At 50.4% G+C, this 23113-nt stretch overlaps 1 protein-coding gene across 1 annotated transcript in view; it reads right to left on the bottom strand.

Moving 5' to 3' along the window:
• The window catches only part of VAV2 (vav guanine nucleotide exchange factor 2), a 122799-nt gene extending 99686 nt beyond the window's left edge, over nucleotides 1-23113 (bottom strand). The window contains exon 1 of the mRNA XM_086858837.1: nucleotides 22466-23113. Within this exon, the coding sequence (XP_086714963.1) occupies nucleotides 22466-22669 (204 nt within the window). The 5' untranslated portion in view covers nucleotides 22670-23113. The remainder of the gene's footprint in view (nucleotides 1-22465) is intronic.

Raw genomic sequence — 23113 nt, forward strand, 5'->3', positions numbered from 1 at the left:
GGTCCTTCCCAGGGAGGAAAAGCAGCCAGAGCTCAGGGGGGATGAAAAATTCCCACACAAACTCACCAGGAGCTTCCACCTTGCCCAAGAGAATGCACCAGGGGTCCAGCAGCAGAGCAGGACAGGCTGCCAAGCCCTGCTCTGGTCCTGCTGATCCTCACACCTTCACTGATCATTGCCCTGGCACGGCTCAGAGGGACAAAGATCCCCCAGTTACCTCGTAGGAAATTCCCATCATGGTCTGTGGGCTCTCAAAGGGAACAGGACTCTCAGTTAACAATATAAAACTCATGAACTGGAAACCAGAATATATATGGGATCATGAAAAAATCATTTAAAACTACAAAATTAAAGTAAAAAAAACAAACAACAGAGACTCTGGAGTAACCTGTTAAATACCCAGAGGTCCCAAACCTCAGCCCCAGGGGCAGAGGACACTCAGAGGGGGCTGCTGTCACCCTGCCAAGCCCAGGGCTCCAAGAGCTCATCCTGTTTTATGCAAGGGAAGTTTTCCTGACTCTTGAACTCCCCATGAAGACTGCCAGGTTCATTGCCCCCATTACATATGGAAAAAAATGGAAAAGCAAAAAGAAGGCTGTAAGTGTAGCTAAAACCTCCCCCATCCATCAGGGAGCTGAGAGTCCAAGACAATTCAGTGCAGGAGGAGGGGACAAGGATCCGGTGACATCCGCGAGTCCGGAGGAGGGAAAAGACATCACAGCAAGCCCAGATGTCTGTGTGCTGAGAGGTGAGCTCCCAGCAGCTGTGATGACCTCTCAAAGCCCAAACCCTCTCCCTGGTGACAGAGGAGGCTCTGAGAGCCCGTGCCAGGAACCAGCAGATCCCACATTCCTGGGGGAATGCCGGGCTCTGTCCGTCTGTCCACCCCAGGGTCACCCCACGGCACTCAGGGGCTCTAAATGAGCGGAAGGAAGCTGCAACTTCCCGAAGAAAACCCTGGACATGCTGCTGCTGACAGTACTTCCCTCCTTTGTGGAGCCCTCCCAGGCCTGCAAACGCTGGGAAAGCCAGAATCATTAAGGTTTTCTGCCTTTAATTGCAATGTCCGGGAGGGTTTCATCTATGGTGCTGACAAGGGCCAAAATTCCCCCAACCACCCCAAATCCAGCGGGTCCAACAGGTTCAGCACTGCTCCAACTCCCCCAGCCACAGGTCTGAGGTTGGTGTGACCCAAACCCTTCCCACCGAGGTTCTGGAAAACCCCAATCAAATCCCAGTGTCACTAGAAATGGATCTTTTAGGCCGTCTCTGAGAGAGCTGAAGAGCCAATCCCAGGAATAACAAGAGCTTCTGGCAAAACCAGGTGGGCACAACTCCTTTCTGACAGCCTTGGTGTCCAGCAGCTCCTGGGGGATGGATGGCAAGGCAGGAGCTTGACCACCAAGGATCATCACCCTGCTCCAGAGGAGAAATTCAGAGACTTCCAAGGTTCATCAGGGCCAAATCCATCCAAGGTGATTCTTTTGGGCTTTCTGACAGAATCCAGGAATCTCAAACTCCTGAATGCCAGATCTGGCTGTCTCCACAGCAGACTGACAAATCCAGGCTGGGCAATTAAATCTGAGGCTGCAGAAAGCCTGGGAGCAGGAGAGCTTGGAGGCATTGCTCAATCTGCCCACAGTTGGCATCCTGAATGAAGAGTTCCCTTCCACACTCCTCAAACCCTGCCTTTTTCTCTTCTTGTTGGAAGAAACGCAGCTCCATCAGGGGAATTCAGCCAAAAAAGGGGGAGAAAAGGAAAAAAGAAAAAATAAAAAAATGGAAAAGGAGATGTGTTAGCTCATACTGTTGCTGTGAAGTCTGTGTTTGCCTCACCCAGGATCACACTTCACTCCAAAAACACGACCACAGATAAGAGATGGGACATGTGAAAAATAAATCCTGATGAGAGCCGATGAAGAAATGAGATAACTCTGTGTGTGGGAAGGCTCCTGCAGAGAAAACTCCAAACATTTGGGCCAACCCAAAGCTCTGAGACATGACTTGACCTGAACCATGACAATCAAATTATACCAGACCACTCAGCTGCTCTTGAGGAAAGGGAAGAATTGCATAAGCCCGGCTAGAGTTACACTGCAATGCTGCGCTTCCAGGGAACTTTCCAGGCAGCCTTTGTCCTCCTGCTCCTCAGGCTGGGGCAGGGAATGGAGCTGTGATCAACTTGTGACAGGACAGTGATGGGAAAAGCTCTGGTGCAGCTCTCAGATGAGTCAATAGCAGCCTTGTCACGTCAAGCGTTTGGCAGCCTGCAAACCTGGGCTAATTCAAGATGCTCCCACAACTCATTTTTGAGTTCTAAAGCAAGCTGCCCTGAAAAAATGGTTGAAGAGCCAAGCTCTGGAACTTATGTGAACTGCAGGGTGGGATTGGAGGGTGTCTGCCACAGGAGACTCCAGTGTCATTCATGCAAAATTGTCAAGACATACAGTTAAATAATAATCAATCATGCAAGCTGAATTAAAATCTTTCTGTATCAGTTATCGAGGAGTCCCATATGAGTAGATTTTAAATACTCACTGATATCTGGACATGTTCAAGGCTACGTTGGACAGGGCTTGGAGCAACCTGGTCTAGAGGAAGGTGTCCCTGCCCATGGCTCAGATGAGCTTTATGGTCCCTTCCTTAAAATCTGTGGTTTTTTTGATCCCCAAACACCCCTGAGCTGTCATTAGACAGAGGAGCATCTTCATTTCACGGCACACAGCAGCCTCACTGCAGACTCTGCTTGCTTGAAACATCACAAGAAATCTGATTTCAGAAATTTCTGATACCAGACCAACAGCATGCAACCTTCCAAAATCCAAAAGACTTTTCTGGGAAGAGCCTGTACGGCTGCCATGGCATTATTCATCCATCGTGGGTAAAATGCAATTTTTCTGTGTGCAGTCACGCTGTGGGGTGACTCCTTTCCAATTAGCCTCATTTCCCTTTCACAAAGCCTCCAAAATTACAACTAAATGTGTTGTTTTCCTCGGTGCAAGAAGTGCCAGGGTACCTGCCAGGAGGCAGAACAAACAAACTCCTGCCACATTCATCCCACGGAGCCCAAGCTCATTACCCACAGGGAAATCACCACTGCAGAGCAAATGCTCAGCCAAGAAAAGCATTTATAACACCGAGTTTGTTGCAGATTTTACCTTTGAGATGGGTGACAGAGGAAATAAAAGCCTGGGAAAGCTGCAGATGTCTGTTGTGGTGAGATTTGCAGAGCCTTGTCCAGGGAACAAGAGCTGGAGGGGATCGTTCAGCTCCCCGATGACTGGAGCAGCAGAGGGGTTCTGCATGGCAGGAGATGGAAACAACCTGCTCCTGGTGACACCTCCTGGGCTGCTGCCACCCCCAGAGCCCTGCTGAAAACCAGGCCAGTGGGTTTGGAGAGAAACAGCCCCGAAATGTCACCCCAGGGGCCGGGATGGCATTTTTAGAAGCAGACAACAAATTCTCAGAACATTTCTCTTAATGGCACCAGGTAATGATGCTGAAAGACACCCTCAGCTCCTGCCTAGAGGAGGAATTAAAGCCAGAACACTTCTCACATTCTGGAGAACAGATGCAGCCCCATACAAGCTGCATTTTCACAAGATTGAACCCAAAATGTGCTTTTTAACAGGTCCCTGGGTGCTGGTGGCAGCACACCAGTGCTGTGAGCTGCCATCACCTCCTCAGGACAGAGGTGGGGCTGGCTCCAGCAGCTCAGCACCTTCTTCACCCCAAAAAGCAGCAGAAATGGTGCACCCAACCTGGGCATTGCTCCTCCAACATGAGAAACTCTGCTGTAGCACAGCACCTACGAGCCTGGGGAGGGAGCAGCACGGCCCAGCAGCTCCTCTGAGCCTCCTGGGTGATGGGCAAGAGCTGAGCACCGAATCTCCAGCTCTCAGCAGCAGCAGGAGCTGAAGGAGAGGCTGGCACAGCTGGGGAGAGCAGCCTGGGGTGTCTGTGCCAGCATCTGGAGGCTGTCTGAGCCCAGGGGCTGTGGATGGACAGGTGGCCCTGAGGCCCTTGGGGTCACTCAGGGCTTCTTCTTCTCCTCAGCTTTAAATAATGAATGGTTTTGTTGCATTTCAGTATTGGGAAGAAGCAGTGCTGGGAACAGGAAGGGCTTTTGGTATTGCCCACATTGGAAGTGAGGCTGGGATGAATCCCCTGCCCTGCACCAGGAATAGGAAATTCCTGCACCCCAGGAATAGGAAAATGTCAGGGTTTCAAATGATAAATCCACAGCTGGGTACTCAGAACTCCCCTGGCATCAGCAGAAGCCCCCCATGAGTCTCTACCAACTCCAGATAGCTTCAGAGCACATCCCAAAATCCTCCTTGTCCAAATGAATCCAGCCCAAATCCATCCCTGTATCCCAGGAAAGGAAAACCAACCCAACAACCACAGGCACAGACACCCATTTTTCATTCTACCTAAAGCACTTGTGCTGCCCTGGGCAATTTGCATTCAGGGTATCAGTTCCTCTCCTTTCAGAACTGCAAGGAAATTAATTAACTGAAGAGTAACTGCAAGTATCACAAAGCTTGGGAGGCCGAGACAGGAAATCTGAAGATTAACCATCATATTTAATGTAGGCACGAGATAAAAATCAGAATGAACTTTGATCAGGGGGAGGATGAAGAGGCCACTGGCATTACTGTGATGTTGGTTGGTTGGGGGTTTTTTTTAAGATTAGAGGCTGTATTTTATCTGTAAGATTTCAATTAAGCATTTTCAACCCTCGCAGAGGAAAGGGAGAGGTTTAATTCCTTACTAGAGAGTCTCAAGCATCACTACAATCACACTGGCACATCAGTGAAAAGCACAAGAGGCATCACTCCTTGATCCTGGCATGGGGTTTGAAAGGAAACCCTAATTCTGGGAAGGATCCTCTGAGCCCCAGCAGAGTTCAGGGCTGTCCTAAACGAGCCCCATGAGTGGTTCTGCACATGGAGCCTCCCCCTGCACGTGCCCAGCTCGATTATCCTGACCCACACCACAGGAAGAAAACAGGCAACAAAAAGGAAATCACTTCCCATTTCAGGTTATTTTTTGCAAGGGTGGAATTTAATCAGAGACTCCAGCCAGAACTGAGTCTGGTTCTGGGAAGTTTCCTAAAGCATCAAGAGATTTGTTACCACGATGAATTAAAGATCTTTCTGCAGTGAGCAGTGCTTAAATTTTGGCCTCAGACTCCAAACCTCCCTGTCCCTGACCTCCCCTGAATTAAAACAAGGGGAGCTTCATTTCTGACCCGATTTATTTCAATCTCTCCTTGATGATGTGACTATTTTACCTTATCTGGAAGATTTTTTTTCACTCCCTTCCCAAGCTCCAGAGGTAAAATTTACTGCCACAGCAATGCAGAACAGTTCCTGCTCCGCATGATGAAAACAGGCTACAGAAAATTAATCTACTGGCTACTTAATTTGTAAAGCTGCTTAAAAAGGTCAGGTCCCCAGCTCATAAAAACCACCAGTGAGAACAGACCCCAGCGATTACGGGAAACAAGGCTCTGGATATTTATATAAATTAATGCTTGGGGAGGATAACAAGGTAACAGGACCCTCTAATTTAACACCCACATCCCATTCCTGGCAGCTCCTAACACTTATTTACTACAGTAACACATCAGGGGTGTGCCCAAAGCTGGCACTTGATACTAGAGGGGGTTAGAAATCCTCCCAAAATCTCCTGGATGCTTTGACTGAGCAGTTTCCAGGTCTGGCTTCACATTTCTGTACAGCAAGTCCTCTTTTCTGAGCCAGGCTAACAGGGGCTAAGCACACACAAGCAGAGAATTCTTTATTTTTTCTGTGCTAAAAATAAGCAGGACAAGAGAAGGAAGAACATTATTTTGTATTTTGTGAGGGGTGCTATATTTTGTCCAATAGGCTTTGGTAAATTATTTAATGGGAAGTTGTGTGTGGGGATTAATCACAAGCACCAACACTTGTGTAATTCTGCACTGATTTACACTCAGTTAAGCAGGAAAACTCCACTGGAAAATCTCCCTGTGAGACAATAGGATAATCCAGGTTGGGTCTCTGGGAGCCAACCCTGCTTCCCTCCATTTCTGCACTGATCTGGGTCCTGTCAAACCCAGCTATTTCCCCAGGACAGCATTTCCTCTGCAACAACCTGCTCCATGGAGCACAAGGTGTTCCAGCCCAGGGCAGGGGATGGAGCTGGATGAGCATCCAGGCCCCTTCCAACCCAAACCAGTCTGGGACTCCACGGAACAGGATTTAATGAGGTATTTACCAGCCAGACAGGAGCAGCTCCAGCAGACAGTGCACAAGCAAAGCTGACTGTTAATTGGAATATCTCAAATAAACTCTGGTAGCAGGGTAATTGCATTTGCAGAACGTTAGGGAAGGTTGGGCTGCTTTTGCTGTGCCGGGCTAATTAATTTGGTACAATTTGAGGATGCGGATAAGGCCCCAGGGAGGTGTTGGGCTGGACTATTAATGCTGTATTTCAGCCAGAAGGGTGAAGAGGGGAACTGGCAGCAGCATCTGATTCCTCCTCAGCTGCTCCACTCCATCTCCTTCCAAAGCCACCCACTCTGCTGGAGTGGGCTGAGATCTGTCTGGACAGGAAAGGACAATATTTGGAGCTTAATGGGAGAGGATCAATAAGTCTAACCAGGCAGCAGCCCTAAAAAAGCTCACTGACCCACGAATTAAAGTGACTTTATTGACACAGTTAAGACAGTATCAACACCCAGTCAAACACACACTCTTCATTTCCCCTTTTTTTTTTTTGCCACCATCCCTGCTTTAATTTCCTAAGTACCACCCAACTGAAGTTAATTTTTAGTACAGCTGCAAGTATGACTTCCTTCTGCTTTAAATAATCCATTCTCTTAGCAACTGCCTCCACCAACACACACACACACAGAGCCTAGAACTCGGGGAGGGATTTTTAAAGCACAGAACTGAGGTGTGAGAACAAGCACGAAGGTTTTTGTCAGACTTATGTACACTCAGCTCCGAGCAGGAGTTATTAAAAAGCCTGGCTTAGGAAGCCAGCACGATGCATTTAAAAAGCCATCCAGCAAACATTAAGGCAGGTCTGGCTCCTGTGGAAATGGCTGTGGCATGCATTAGGCTGAGCTGTTAGGAATAAATTGTTCCTCTGCATAATGCAATGGAGACCACGCAAAGAGGGAAAATGAAGGCTCCACAGTATTTTACAGGGCTATAAACAGCCAGGGAAATAAAATATCTCTCCTAAGGTGTAGCTTGCAATGCAAAAAGCTCTTATTCAAAGCAGTGCTGCCTCCAGCTCCGTGGGGGAAAGGCTCTCCAGCTGCTGTGTGCCTCAGGGAGGGGAGCAAAAATAACATGTCATGTAAAGTCATCGTGAGCCGTCACTTCTGCTTACGCTCACGGGGCAGACAGAGGCTTTTCCTGGAGCACACTCCACCAGGAACACCATTCCCTGGCCAGGGCCTGAGCAGAGACCAACATCTCTGTGATGGAGCTCTGGCAAAGGGGTCCCAACCCAGGAGAGGCGCGGGAGCCACACACTGCACATTTCCCTTTGCTGGGGATGGTGGTTGGAACCTTCCAGGAACAAAGCCTTTCCACCTCCACCTTTGGAACCTGAAGGCACAGGTAGAGCAGCTCAGGCCAGCCCCTGGTAGCTCTTCCCAGATCCCAAATCAGACTGTGTTCTCTGGGCACAGCTGACCCCTCTGAGAGCCTGGCCCTGCACACCCCGGGATGTGCTCACACCTCTGATCCATCATTCCCCAGCTTGCCAGGACTGACCAAAGGGATTTAATGGAGGTTTTAGTCCTCCTTCACTCCCAAATATCTCCTTCCATCCCAGGAAACTTCCTTCACATTGCACTGGATAATCCAAGGAGCATCCAGTAAAAGTGATGCAACGATCTGAAATGCAGCCCCAGTTTTGGTTTCCAGCCATGTCAGCTCTTCCCTGGTATCGAGCTGCTGCTCTCACTCAGACACTCAGCTTTTGAACTTCTGTCCCTCCTCCAGCACATGGAACGAGCTCCCAGCTGCTCCATGCCCAGCCAGACTCTGGTCAACCACAGCTCTGAATCCTCAGGGAAGAACTCCACAGTTACACAATCACCAGGATGGAATCCTCCTTCCCCACCTCCCCAGCCCACGCCAGGCAGATCCCACAGCCTGACAGCAGCACCACTCCCATTCAGCCCCAGTTCCCAGGAAAGCAGGAGGGGTCCTGTGGGTCAGCATCCAGGCAGGAGGGACAGACACACAGCACCTGCTGCAAGGCTTTACCCTGGAGCACTTCAGTCCTCACCCAGCCCATTTCCTCCACCAGGAGCTCCAAGGTCCCACACCAGCTCAGTGTGACCCCCCCCAGACCAGCCCCAAATCTGCTCCAAAACCCTTTGGAGGACTGGGAAATCCAGCTCAGCTCCCTTCCAGCAGCCAGAACCTCCTCCCCAAGCTCTCTTCACGAGAGGCCATGAGGTTTGGGAGTGCCCATGGGGGAGCCTGGGGAAGGGACAGCATCCACAGAATTCTGCAGAGGACACAGCAGCCCCACAGCTCTCCCAAGCTTCCTGGAGCTGGAAAAGGATCCATGTCCTGAGCCTGGGACTCAGCACCATCCCAGGAAGAGGAGGAGGAGGAGGAGGAGAGGAAGAACTCACACTTCTGTCCCCCTCATGCAGCCCCACACACACAGGGACAGATATAACCCAGCAGTAACCCAGCAGCTGAGTCCTTTTTGACAAAAACAAATGTTTGATTACAAAACCCAGCCCAGTTGTCATTCCCCAAGCCCCAGGAAGGCAGAGGGACAACAAATCACTGCCTGCCCTATGGCTGTCCTCAGGCAGAATGAGATCTAGGTGCTCTGCATTCCCAGATTATCTGGATAACCTTTGCCCAGCTCCAGGCCTCTGTTTGCAAAGGGCCTTGTACCAAATGGAGCTTGGACTGGGGAATCCATGAGTAATGCAGAAATCATCCAAAAAGTAATGCAAATAACCCAAAGTAATGCAAATAGTAACATGTAAGTCGCTTTTTAGAGCATTCACATGCACTGCTAAGGGAGATTCCTACAGGAGCAGGGTGTGGAAGCAGCCCACAGCACCCTCCCCACAGCTGGCTTTTCACCATTGCCTTAAACTCACAGAACTGTCAAAATCTAACAGTTGCTTGGGTTTTACTTTTCCCCCAGAAAAGTTCTGCAGAAGTTTTTTGGTTTTTTTTTGTCAAAGACAGCAGGAATACCCCCAGGGACAGCACCCTGACCTCCATCAGCCCCAGTCCTGGGATTCCAGGGAGCATGAGGATGTCAGAGCTGAGGAGAGCAGAGGCTGAAGATCCATTTCATTTGAACAGACACTGGAAATGTCAAGAGATGAAGAGACCCAAAGACCTGAGCCAGCTGTGGGTGGGATGAGCAGCCAGCACCAGGAGGATTTTTGTCCAATTTTTGAGTAAAACCCTGGGTGGGTGGAGGGAGAAGCAGCTCCACATTGATCCTTCAGTGCTCAAAGCCTGGCTGCTGACATGCCAAGGACAAACCCAAGCAGTTATTAAGGCACCTCAAGCACAGACAAGTTAAATATCTCTTTTTGTGTGCTGTGTGGGAGCAGCTCCTCCTGCCTCAGCAGCACCAGAGGCAGGTGATGACAGCTCTGCTCGGCTGAATAACGGGTTTCTGTGGATCCACAGCACTCCTGGCTGTGTCACACGGGATCCTCACACCCTGACACTGTTATTAGAAGAGCTGTCTTTCAAAAAAATACTCTAAATCAGAAGGGAGAAAAAAAAAAAAATACCAAAACAAGATTTGAGCTTGTCTGCTCAGAGAAACTCAGATTTTCCTGTGAAGAGACCCTGCAAATCCTGGTGGCTACAGGGGGTTTTTCCTTCCCTTCTTCCCAGCTCAGGGGTTCAACATCCATGCACACACACCTCCCCATCTTTGGCAAGTTCCTCTCTGCCCCTCTGCAGTTGTGAGGCTGCTTTCCACCCCTTGAAGTTTTACTCTCACTCCTTTCATTCAAATCCAGACAAATCAGGTGTTTAAGATCTTTTTGTCCCCACATAAAACAGGTAATTCTGTGCACTCAGTTCTTGCCCAAAGCTGAATGTGGGTTTGATTTTTTTATTATTTTACAAGGAGGGGAATCCAGAATCTCGCCAGACATCATTCTGGGTCTGTAAATTTTAAAACCTGGGCATTTTAAATTTGCTTTCAAGTCTGCTGGGCTTCAGAGAACACTTCAATCACGTTCTTCTGCACTTCCCCAAAGCAAGGAAAGCAGAGCCTGTTTGTCTGCCTTCCCTCAAGGAAAAATTAACCTGTCACATCACAGGAGCCCAGGAAAAACAGCAGGGGAGGAAGAGGCATAGAAATATTGAACCTCAGTGCTGGTGATGCAGAGCTGTGGGTCAGACACCTGCCCAGGATCCTGATCCCTGAGGCTGATGCAGGATGAAGGATGAAGGATGGAGAGGGACCAGCACAGGGAGCAGCACATCATGGAAGTGCCAACACCAACCTGCAGCTCCTGGTGACCACAGCAAGAGCCAAAGTGCAAGAAAAAGAGACTTTGATGAGCACAATGTGCAGGGATGCCACCCACTGGATCAGGTCACCGAGCCAGCAGAGTTATTCCCAGAGATATTAAATATTCCCATCACCCACCCAACCCAGGGCTCATCTGGCAGACTAAGCCTTCAGAAAGAACCTGAAGCCAGCAAAAAGTACTCTTGGCTTTGGGTGAAATAACAAAACAAAGGATACTCGAGCCTCAAATCACATCAGAGTCCCACATCCCAGCCCTTTTCCCACTGCAAAGTAACAGATTTTGCCCACACTGCCAAAATTACCAGGAACTATGAAAACGCAATGAGGCTTCATCTTCCATCAATAAATTCATTTATTTTTCTATAGAGGCTCTCCCCCACCCCGGCAGCTGTATGCTAATTCCCCCTCAGCACTGCATTATTATCACTTGGAACAGATGTTGCAGCCACTCCAAAATCTGGAGGTTACAAAAACTATTAACCTAGGCTGGGCTGAGCTTGGGAGGGGGTGATGAGGAGGGAACAGCTCAGCCCTGTCCTTCTGCCCCTGGTCCCTGCCAGGCTTTGCTCTCCCTGCTCCAGCCCAGCAATGATTTGGATCCCAAACCAATCGACAAAAACAACCCCAAATCTTACAAAACAAATTCAAAGACATCAAGGGGGATGCTGTGATTTTCTTGTTCCAAAATCTCAGGGAAATCAGCTACAAGATTCCCCCGTGGGTTTTCAGCTGGGCAGGAATGTGGATACAATCAGTTATTTGGGGTTTTTTTTTGGAGGTGTTTTTGATGGGGGGTGTGTGCAAACAAAGTCATTTCAACCCCAGATAAATCCAACTGTGAAAGGTTTAGCATTCCCCACGGAGCTGCTTTCTCCAGAGCAGCCTAGTGTGGCTCCTGGAGTAATTAATGCCAGAATCTATTTATGACCTTTGAATAAATTGTTCTTTTCTGAAGGGAAAGCTGTTAAACACGTTAGCAAATATAATTAAGAGGGAAGGGGGGGGTGGTGGGGATGACAAAAATCTGGAATTAAATCTCTCCTAATTAGAAATGCTTCTTGCAACAACCTGGCTAAAACCCCACTCTCAAGCAGATACTGTAGCTTCATTAAAGCCTCCTCATTACCCTTCCTGAGATAACCCAGCTGCCAATAGCAGGAAAATTGACTTCTCACCTGTGTCACCTCTAAGAAAATAAAAGTAGTTAGGTGTTGTCCTGGTGGGGAGAGCTTGGTGACGTGCACCTGAACACGCTGAGGGTGGAAAATGCAGCCAGGGAGAAGCAAAAGGTTTGTCTGGCCTCTCACCCAAGGAACAGGTTTGGCTGCTCAGGGGATCTGACCATGTTTTCTGCATCTCAGGTGAAGTTCTCACCAGCAAGACACTGATTGCATCACACTCCAAGTGGCCAAAGCTGCAGGGAGTAGCAACAATTAAAGCAATTAAACCCCTTGGAAGCGTCCTCTCTCCATCAGTGTGAACATCCCAGTCCCTGGAGAACCCAGAAGTGATGGGTGAGGAAGGGTTAAAGCGAGGGGACAAATCTGTGATGCCACACAGGAGCCTGCCCTGTGACCTGGAAACCCACTCAGGGATGATTCACATCTGGCAGGATCCCAGGTTAAGCTTTTCATTATTTCAGTAAGCCCTTCAAAAACTCCACTTTTCTGTAGAAATATTTGTGCTCAAGCAATGCCCACTCCTAAACCCCAGAGGGTTCCACAAACAGAAGCTGGGAGATGCTCAATGCATCCCTGGGAACATCCACTCCCAGCACAGACCAGTCTGGACAGGTCAGCAAACCTCACCTTTCATGTCCTGCAGCTTCACCCTGAAAAATTCACCTTTCTGGAGGCAGCCCCAGCTTTCCTCCTGGGATGGTTCCTGCTGGGCTGGCTCTGTGCCCCCAACCCCTTTACAATACAAAGTTTTTAGGTCTATTTTGCAGCTTGAAAACTTCAAATATTTCTAGGGGACACCCCTGTCTCCCCAGGAGCTGCCACCTAGCCGGTCCTGAAAGCATCACCCAGAGCTGGAAGCTGCCACAGCACCACAATAATGCCCTGTCCCCAAAATCCTGAGCTCTGCCATCAGCTGGGCTCTGCCCAGCCAGCAGAACAAAGCCATTTCCACCCTGCAGATGGAGCATCCTCTGCCAGAGGGGCACCAAAGGGAGCCCCAGGGCCACTTCAGCCACCCAGGGCCAGTGGCTGAGCCCAGAGCCACACTGAAATAGCCCCAGACCCTGCAGCAGCAGCAGGAAAGTAAAGATATAGAAGTTGATCTATAAAAGGGAAAAAAAATAAAAATCATAAACTCTTCTGCTGGGTTTATTAGGAAATTTTCTGGTTTATTTTCTGTTTAAAGTCACAATTCTCCCACAGCCATGGGAGGAAATGTCTCTTTTTTTTCTTTTTTTTTGTTTTGTCTCCTCCCCTCTCCAAGGCCCACCAGTGATTTTCTTGGAAGATCACTCACATGAGAAAGTGCTTCCCATAAACACAAAGGGTCTTGATGTGCACACAAGCCTGTTCCAACGCTGTGCACATTTCCTGTCCGGGGGCCATGCCACTCAGCCTGGGATTTCCAGGCTTTAACACACTCCAACTCTTAAAGAAATACAATTTTATTTACATGATATACTTCTATATTCTACACATCTATCTCTACCCTATATTTTATATATAAAACATGTATATTTGTATTTATATGTACATTTATATGTATATTTATATGTATATTTATATGTACATTTATATGTATATTTATATTTATATTATATCCATATCTATATTTATATCTATATTTATATGTATATTTATATTTACACTTGTTTTATATTTATATTATATTTATATTATATTTATATTTATATTTATTTTTGTATTTATATTTGTATTTATATTTATATGTATATGTATATTTATATTTGCATTGTATTTATATTTATATTTATATTTATATTTATATTTATATTTATATTTATATTTATATTTATATTTATATTTATATTTATATTATTTATATCATCACAGACATCTCTCACATTCTCATTGCTTCTGCCACAAAGCCCAACCTCTCAGGAGCAAGGCTCTTCTTTAGGAAAAACCTGATTCCTGCACGAACCTGAGTGCTCCATGAGCATTCCAAGTTCTGAGAAACCCAAAGGAGCCAAACAGCTCATCCTGGGAAGCAAAACCAGGGAAAACATCTCCCTGTGGGGCAGGTGCTGGGCAGGGACACGGTGACAGGTCCTGCCGTGGGGTTTTCCTGCAGGGATGCAGGAGCTGTCCCAGCTCTGCCATGGGGCACAGGGAGTGCCCTGCTCCCAGCCTGGCTGTACATTTGTTTTCCAGGCACTGAGTGCCCCCGGGTTCCCTGGATTTCACAGATAATTCAGTGTTTGTGGTGCTGAACACAAATCACTCCTCCCGCTCCTCCCCTTCCCCACCACAAACCTCCTCTGTTCCCTCCTCGGCCCCCTTCAAATACCAGATGTTCCATTTAGCTGTAAACCACTATAAAACACAACAAAAGATATGAATGCTACAAAAGAGCCAATTTACTCCCCCCGCCATCAGTGTTAAGGCAAATGCTGGAAGAGAAAGAGCAAATTTCCTCTGTGGGAACCTTTTAACCTCCCCCCTCTCCTCATTTACCAAATCCAGGTGGTTTGGGGGCCAAAGCAAGGCCCAGTGGGGGCAGGCGCAGGCTGATGGGACAAGGGACAGCCCAGAGAGGCACAAACCCCTCCCAACCTCCCCACACATCCCAGCACATCCAAAGGCAGCTGGCAGCATCTCCCTGTGCCAAACCAGCTCCAGCACCCGGAGCACGGGCTGGGAAAGGACACTGTGTGACATGGGGGATGCTTCCCACGCCCAGCAAGCCTGGAAAATCCAATCCTGAGAAGCCCAGAGGCAGCACAGTGAATAAAATCTGATTAATTGGTGGGTCTGTACCAGGGGCAATGCCACCGAGCCCGCTGACTGCGGAGTTCACGGGATCCACGAGGAACAAGGCAGGATGTGAGTCAGGCTGGTGGCTTTCCAAGGAGGCAGAGGAGGATCCTGCAGCTGAATCCCGGCTGTCCAGACAGGGCAGGCCCTTGGGTTACAAAACAGGAACAGATTCCACATTCCCTCCTCAGAGCAGGGACAAGGGGCAGGCACATCCTTTGTCCTGGGCCAGGAAGGGCTGGCAGCTCTGCCAGCAGGAGGAAACTGCCTGGGGACTCCACAAAAGGGATCCAAAAAGATCCAAAGTGGTGCCCAGAAATTTGCTCTGCAGGACTTGTGAGCCAAGGCTGGGAGAGCTGATGGCCAAACTCCTGCTCTGCAGCAACCTTCCTGAGGAAAAGTGATCTTGTTTCAGAGCAGCAAACTGATTCATCTGCACCTGTTATTTTTACAGTCCCCTCTACAGTGGAGCCCTTGTGGCTTTGGGTAGAGCACAAACACCCTCTGAGACAGGAGGAGGGGACTCAGTCCAAACACCCATCACAGGCATAAACCCTAAAAAGGCTTTCAGGTTAGGGCATCTTAGCTAAACCTTAACACAGATTAGAGTCCAGGGCTGGGCTAGTCCAGGATCCCAAACACTCCCAGAAGCACAAAATGTGCAGGGAAAAATCAATTCATAGGGCTCAGCATCTGCAAAGTCACAAACCCCAGGTCTGAGACACCTGGAGAGCAGCACAGATTGATTATAAACAAAATTCTGTGCTCTGCTCACAACCTGCAGCAAGCAGGAAGGAGAACCCAGCCCTCCTGTCCATCCCTGGGTCTGCGAGGCTCCAGGGGCTGGAGGGCAGGGAATGGTTGCACCAGAGTTGCAGCCCTGAGCTACAACCAAAGAAAACACAAAGCAGGGAGGAAAAGTCACTTTTATTAGAAACGGACTTTTCTTCAGGTGCTTTTTTTGACGGGGAGATACAAAAGTAATTTCATCAAGGCTGAGCTTGAAGCTGTCAAAGGCAGGCTGTGGTGGAGTTACCCTGAGAAGGAAGGTCCTTCCCCTCCTGTGAAAGGAGCATTGAGATTTAGAATCAGCAGGACACTTTTAGAACCAGCAGGTGAACCTGAGGGACACAGGGGTGACCTGAGCCCAAATTCCATTCCTGGAGCTCATCCTGACCTGAGAGAGCTGGGGGTGACACTGCAGGGCCAGGAGCCCCAGGGGTGTGAGGATGCTGCAGGGCCAGCTGGGCAGACAGATGGACATTGACAGGACAGGGTGACCCTGCTGGGCACAGAGCACGCCCTGGGGTGGGAGCAGAGCTCTGAGAAGCCGTGCTGCTGCTGGAGGAGCAGCCACAAGATTGTTTTAATATCACCAGGAGTCCAAAGGAGCAAACTGATGCTGAGAGTGGTGCGAGGAAGTAAAAATGTATTTTAAAAGTGCTGCACAGCTCAAAGAAGGTGGATCCATACTTTAAAAAACAAAGCAGAAAGAGTCTTCAGTTCCCAGCCTCCACCACCCCCAAATCAATCCTCTCCAACCCAAAACGAGCACCCCAGAGCCCTGCACCCACCCATTCACACTGCACCCTAAACCAATGGGACCCTGATCCTCCCAGCACAGCTCTGGCCCAAAAAGCCCCAGCTTGGGATTTTTGTGATGAGCACATCTGATCCATTTCTCATCACAGCTCGAGGGAGTCAAGTGGAGAAGGGAAACAGCTCCAGCGCTGGGAAAAGGCTTTGTCTCTTTAAGAAACAACAAAGAAACTGATCAAAAATTTGCCCTCGGGTCAGTCTGAAGCAACATTTCTGTCCCTGCCAAAAATCAGGTCCCTTCTGGCTCTAGATGAGCTGAAGGAAAAGGATCTGGGGCTCCCACACCCACAGGTTGGGGTGGTGGGTCCCATCCCACCAGGCTGAGGTGGGGATGCTCAGCCCTCCCACACAATCCACCCCAAATTCCCCAATTTCCCTAATTCCTCACCCAAGAGCTCTGCTCAGACCCAGACACAGCAGCTGAGCAGCGCCAGTGCCAAAAATCCTCCTGTTCCTGTCTGGAGGGACCCGAGGCACCCCCTGCTCCTGGCAGAGCACCCCGATCACCACCGGGCAGGATGGACCAGCCAGGCATTTCTTCCAGCTCATCAACAGGCTGCTGGGAGAGCAGGCAGCTTCCAAGCCCAGTCCCAGCTTGAAAAATGACCACATTTCTTTTTATTTATTTATATATATATTTTTTTTTTTGGCTTTGTGTTTTTAAAGGCATCTATTCATTCATGTTGCTGGTAGGTGTTTAATGCAGGTATTCAGCTCTCATCAGTCATTCCACAGCATGGGGAAGAATGAAAATAAAGTTTTCACTGCTTTTCAGGCTGCTTGGCACAGCCCACAGCATCCATCCAACACTCTTCAGCTTCTCCTGGCCCAGCAGAATATTTATGAGCCTTCAGCTGCAGGTTCAGTTGGATCCCTCAACCTCAGGCAGCCACAGAGAGGGTCCCACCTCTGCTGACACAAGGTTTTAGGGCTCTGCTTGGCGTGCAGAGCAGGGCTGGGCAGGAAGAGTGGGAGCAGCTCCTGTTTTGCAGGGAGCTCATGAGCCTGGCAGGACACACAGAGCACCTTTCTTCCCTTTGAGAGGCTCAGCACATCCAAACGGGAAGTCAGTGAGACACAGTAAACAGGGATATGTAACAAGGCCATTTTTTACAGCCTTTTTGGAACAGAACTCAGTTTCAAAAAAGCACAGAGTAAATAAAAAGCCAGAGGACCTGAGCAGGGCAAATCAGAGTGGCTACACAGACCTTGTTCAAAAAACCCACCCACCTAGGCAGCTCTGATAATACTGAATTATATTTAACTATCATGGCATATGGAAGCAATTACAAGCACTGCAGCTATAAAGCCTTCAAGTGGCAGGTTAAAAACCCCAAAGCCTTGTGAATAATTCCCTGCACCAAATTGTCTAGGCCTGCCTCCATCTCCCCTGTACCTGGGGAAGGCTCCAAGCCAGCTGCTCCCAGTTGTCACAGCAAAGCAGCACCTACATCATCAATAAACAGGATTTGGATGGCAAATGAAGAAAAAACAACAGGATGGAGCCATCTGACAGCTCAGTCAGGTGTGGGGCATTGCAGCCATCAATCCTGGCAGTCAGGTTCACTCGTCTGCCTGGCTCCTTAATAAGAGCAGAGCAGAGCAGTGGGCAGCCCAGCCATCACTCCAATTCCATTTGCTGCCTCTCATCAGCCTCCAGGGCCCAAATCAAACCTCCAGGCGCTGCAGGGCGGGGTGGATTCCCTCTGGAGAGATGTCAATATGCTTCAAAATAAGAATCCTTAATGAGCTGGCCATTACTGCTAACTTCACATCTGTGCATGCAGCAACACGTTCACTCTGTGGCTGCTTCATCTCCAGAGTCCAGGAGGTCCTGGAGCAGGGAAAATGAAGATAATGAAGATTTTTGGCAGTGTCCAGACTGGCCTTTGAGGAGGGGTGAGAGGCACCAATTTCCACCTCTCTTAATCCACAGAGATTGCAGCAGGTGTTCAGACAGCCAGGACAGAGCAGTGGGGCAGGATTTGGGATGGTTATTGCTTCTTTCTCAGTTGTTCTCCCTTGAATGAACCCATTTTCCTTCAGCTGCAGAGACTGGGAGCAGAAATACCCTTCAGAGCATCACCACGAAGCTGAGCTCAGCCACCAGAGGAGGGACAGTGCAAGGAACTCCCAGATCCCCCCGTTTTCCTGGATAATCCCTGATCAATCCCACACTTACAAAGGTGTCTGGTACAGCTGATGCAGCCCCCACGAGGTCTCTGCTCCTGAGAGGGAGCAGCCTGCAGCAGCCTTCCCCAGAAACCTCCAAACACATCCAAGGCCCTGTCAGGAAGGATTAATTTTATCTAAGACAAATGCAAAAAAAAAAACCAAAAACCTCACAAAACTCTCAGCACCAAATATCAACCTCACCCAAACATGCAGGTGTTTTATTGCACTTATGTTTTTTTATGCTGAAACATGAGTGAAGAGTAATTTAATTTGTATTTGACCAGAGAGTTAACAAAATTACGATTCAAACCTAATTATTGATGAAAATGCAAAGTTTAAAGATCTCAATCTCACAAGAGCAGCTGCAGCACACAGTGACAGAGGACTGGAGGTAGGAAGGGGAATGGGGAGAATAGTGGGGTTCTGGGGATGGCTCAGGGAATGCAAACCAGAGGGTTCCTCCCCTGCTCCCATTTGCAAATTCAAATGTCCTTTGCACCCCACTCTCCCAGCTGGCTGGAAAATCACCCTGAGTGACACCCCCAGAAATCCAATCACAGAAACAGATATCATGATCAATGAGCACCGAGGGCAATCACCCTCATGCCACTTCTCAGCCCTCCAGAAAAAGCCTCAGCAGCAAAAGCAGTGAGCAGAAATGAAGTTTTACTCCAGGCTCATCAAAACTCACGTCCAGCAACTCTCAGAAGAGAGCTGGGATTCAAGATTGTTTTTCCTGTTTATTTTGTTGGCCACTCTGGAAGTTCTTTGGGTCATCCCATCCTCCCAACCACCAAACACCAGATTTGGGTCTCTGGAACTGAACATGAAAATAAAGCAAAATTCAGACCCCAACCTAACGGGGTGATTTGCCTCATTTATTTAATTAAGCATCATGTATTAAACTACTGCTGCAAGGCCAGTCTGGCCTCTCTGCTGAACAAACACAGGGAGGTTTTATGAGGTTGGGGGAGCTTTTAGGAGGACAGGGACACCAGTCCATCTCTGCACAGCAGGAGCATCAGTCCCTGCAACCTCCCTGGGCTGCCAGCGCTCCAGCCTCGCAGCACACCTCCAACAGCTGCAAGGAAAAACAAATCAGCATGGAAAGGGAGTAAAAAAATAACACATGAGTGCCTGGATCTTAAAGTGTTTCTCTGCAGAGATGTGATTTCACCTCTGGCCTTTGAAATGCTGCTCACCTTGGGCAAAAATCTGTTCCTTATTACACACCTGCACAGCCCCACTTAATTCAGCAGGAAAGGTGGATGGCAGAGCGTTACTGGGTGTTTCAAGTCTAGCACAAGTGTCTTGTCCCCTGGCATTTCACCTGATTAATAACAACATGAGCTCTCCAGTGAGGCAGACAGCTGGCTAGCCAGTCCAGCCAGCCAGGCAAAATGTGAATTTATCATCAAAAACAACCTCTGAAGTTCCTCGTGCATCCCTGCCCCATGTCTGAGCACATCACAGCTGGCTGGCAAAGATGGATTCCTACATTATTCCTCTGAAATTTGGCCTAGAGACATTGAACTGCTCCCCCAGAGCCACAGCAGGGCTGGGGCATCCCAGGGGCGTTTGTCCCTTCTGTAGTTGGGCTCAGCCCCTTCCTCCCCATCACCTCCCCAGGCTGCCAGCACAGCAGAATTTGGGAAGAAGCCAAATTCCCAACCCAGGAATGACCAAAAGAGCACATCAAATACGAAGGCTGGCTCCAGAGTGGTTTGGGTCCCATCCTGGCTGAGGCAGCAGCTGAGCCTCACCAGAGCATCCATTCCCATGCCAGGTGATGCTCTGCAGCTCCTGTGGGCTCAGCTCCGTGCTGCTCCCCGCTCTCCCCAGACCTGATTTTCAGAGAGTGCCACCAAACCCATGGCAATCAGTCCCCTCACACATCCCCTAAAGCCTGTGAAAGCAGCCAGGTGGGATAAGCAGAAAGCAATTTTATTAAAGACAGCAGGGCTGTAAACTCTCCTCTCTGACCAGCAAACAGCAGCAAGGACAGCAAGAGCCTCCTCTCTAAACCACCCTGGCATCCTCCCTGGATCACAGCTCCCACAGAACCGGAGTTTAGGTTGGAAAAGCCCTCTAAGATCAAGTCCAACCAATAACCCAGTACTGCTAAATCTGCCACTAAACCACATCCCCAAGTGCCACATCTTTAATCCCATTCTGAGCTGCCCACAGGACAACTACAGCACCAAAATTAGCTTTGTAGGATTACAGAATTTCCTTAAAAAAAGCCAAAACCCAAATCCCAGTGTACCATTCCCAGCACATTCTAGGAAAGCTCCAGCCCTCCTCATCCACAGCTCCTGCAAGGCAGTTTGTGTTTGGAAACATCAACCTGAGTAGAAAACAGTTTGATCAGTTCACAGCCTGGAAAGCCAAGAGGAAATCTCACAGCATTATTCCAGCCTGGAAAGGGGCATCAGGACGTGTTGTTATTTACTCTGGGCTGGTTTCACCACGGGAATTCCCGTCCCTGTGCTTTGCCAGGATCAAGGACATCCTCACAGCAAAGCTCCCTTTGCTCCCCAAAGAGGGGCTCCAAATTTGGGGGCTCCTGGCTGTCCTCAAGCACAGCAGCCACCCCAGCACACGCGGCTGTGTCCTGCTGGGTGAAGGGGACAAAAATTGCCTTGGAAGGAAACTCCAGCGGAAAAAGGGAGAGGGATTTGCTCTCTCAGCACAGAAACAGAGCTCGTGTGGGCAGTGGGGGTTATTTATCCTTGAAGGCTTCAGCGGAGTTAAACGCAGAAAGTTTCCTTTTGATTCCACCACCAGAACCTGTTGTTCTAAAATAAAAGCCGGCGCTCTAAAATGAACTTGTCGACACAAGGGCTGCCGGCGGGCAGGGCACAAACCCCCGTTTGGTTTGATTCGAATCGATTTCACTTCCCGATTCCCATGCAAATACCTACAGCTCAGCTTGCAAAAACACCAGCGGAGCGCTTAGACCCAAAACAACCTGAGCTGATTTTACTTCTTTTTTTTTTTTTTTTGTTGTTGTTCTTTTCCGTTTGTTTAAGCGTCCTTCCACCAAACCAACCAGGAACTGGAAACACTTCCAGGGATGGAGGCCTTTTAGAGAAGACAAGGAGTAGAGCCACGATGTCCCAGAGGACAAGGCAAGGGGAGCCGGCTGCACTTGGAGTCCCCGAGCTGCGGCTCCATCACCTCCCGCCCCGCAGATGCGGCACCGGGGCTCGGACACTGCCCTGGCCCCGCTCCCGGGGCAGGCTCGCAGAGCCCCGGAGGTTCGTGTGTTTCCATAAATTTATTCATTTATTTTGCTTTTGAGTCTTCCCAGCCAAAGTTTCGTCCCGGCGCCCGCTCCTCCCGCACATCTCAGACGAAGAATGAAAGCCCCGAATAATCCCATCTCCTCCTCTGAGCCCTGTTATTTGCTTTTGTTTCGCCATGACTGTAAACACAAGGGGGATGTTTCCCTCCTTGCCGGGGTGTTCTCTCCCCGCCCCGGAGCCTTTCCCGGCGCTGGACCGGCGAGAACCGGGGGGATAAAGGCAGGGAGGGGCTGGGGGTGGGAGACAGGGGATGGGAGACAGGGGATGGGAGACAGGGGATGGGAGACAGGGGATGGGAGACAGGGGATGGGAGACAGGGGACGGGAGACAGGGGATGGGAGACAGGGGGTGGGAGACAGGGGACGGGAGACAGGGGATGGGAGACAGGGGGTGGGAGACAGGGGACGGGAGACAGGGGATGGGAGACAGGGGGTGGGAGACAGGGGATGGGAGACAGGGAGACAGGGGATGGGAGACAGGGGACGGGAGACAGGGGATGGGAGACAGGGGACGGGAGACAGGGGATGGGAGACAGGGGGTGGGAGACAGGGGACGGGAGACAGGGGATGGGAGACAGGGGGTGGGAGACAGGGGACGGGAGACAGGGGATGGGAGACAGGGGACGGGAGACAGGGGATGGGAGACAGGGGGTGGGAGACAGGGGGTGGGAGACAGGGGGTGGGAGACAGGGGACGGGAGACAGGGGATGGGAGACAGGGGACGGGAGACAGGGGGTGGGAGACAGGGGACGGGAGACAGGGGGTCCCCATCTCGCCCCATCCCATTCCCGCATCCCACCAACTTGTGCCAGAGCCACGGCCGCATCCAGGCGCTCCTGGGGGTTCCCCACCCCTCCATCCATCGCTCCCGTCCTACCTGGGACATCTGCGGCCTGAAGTTGATGTCCTTGAGGTCGATGGAGCCGGGGGACAGGTTGTGGAGCAGCTGGCACAGCAGCACCCCGTCCCGCAGCGCCTGCGCCAGGTCGAAGACCACGGCCGAGGGCCAGACCACCCGGTGGTTCGGGGGCAAAACTTTGCAGTCGATCAGCCAGCGGCCGCACTGCCTCCACTCCTCCATGGCCGCGCTCTGCTCGCTGCCCCGGCCTTCCTCTTCCTCCTGCCGGCGCTCAGGGGCCGCGGGCAGCCCGAGGGGCCGCCGTGCTCTCCGCGCTGCCGCCCCGCTCCATCGCCGCCCCCGAGAGCATCGCTCCGCGCCGGGGCTGCGAGCGGGAGGAGGAGGAGGAGGAAGAGGAGGAGGAGGAGGAGGAGGAGGAAGGAGGGCGGCGCGGAGTTTTCCGGCGGAGGGCTGCCCCTGCCCCCGCCGCGGCCCCAGCGCCTGGGCCGGGGTTAGGCGCGCCGCATCCTCCGGGAACAAAGCGGCGGACGGACGGACGGACGGACAGACGGACGGACGGACGGACGGACGGCGGGGCCGCCCCCCGCGCAATTCCGCCGCGGTGCCCTGTGGAAACTTGCAGCGCTGGGAGAGCCCAGCTGCGGGCCCGAGGCGGGGAGCCGCGGT

Source organism: Cyanistes caeruleus, chromosome 20, assembly GCF_971803275.1.
Source record: "Cyanistes caeruleus chromosome 20, bCyaCae1.hap1.1, whole genome shotgun sequence".
In the NCBI taxonomy this organism is placed as follows: Eukaryota; Metazoa; Chordata; class Aves; order Passeriformes; family Paridae; genus Cyanistes; species Cyanistes caeruleus.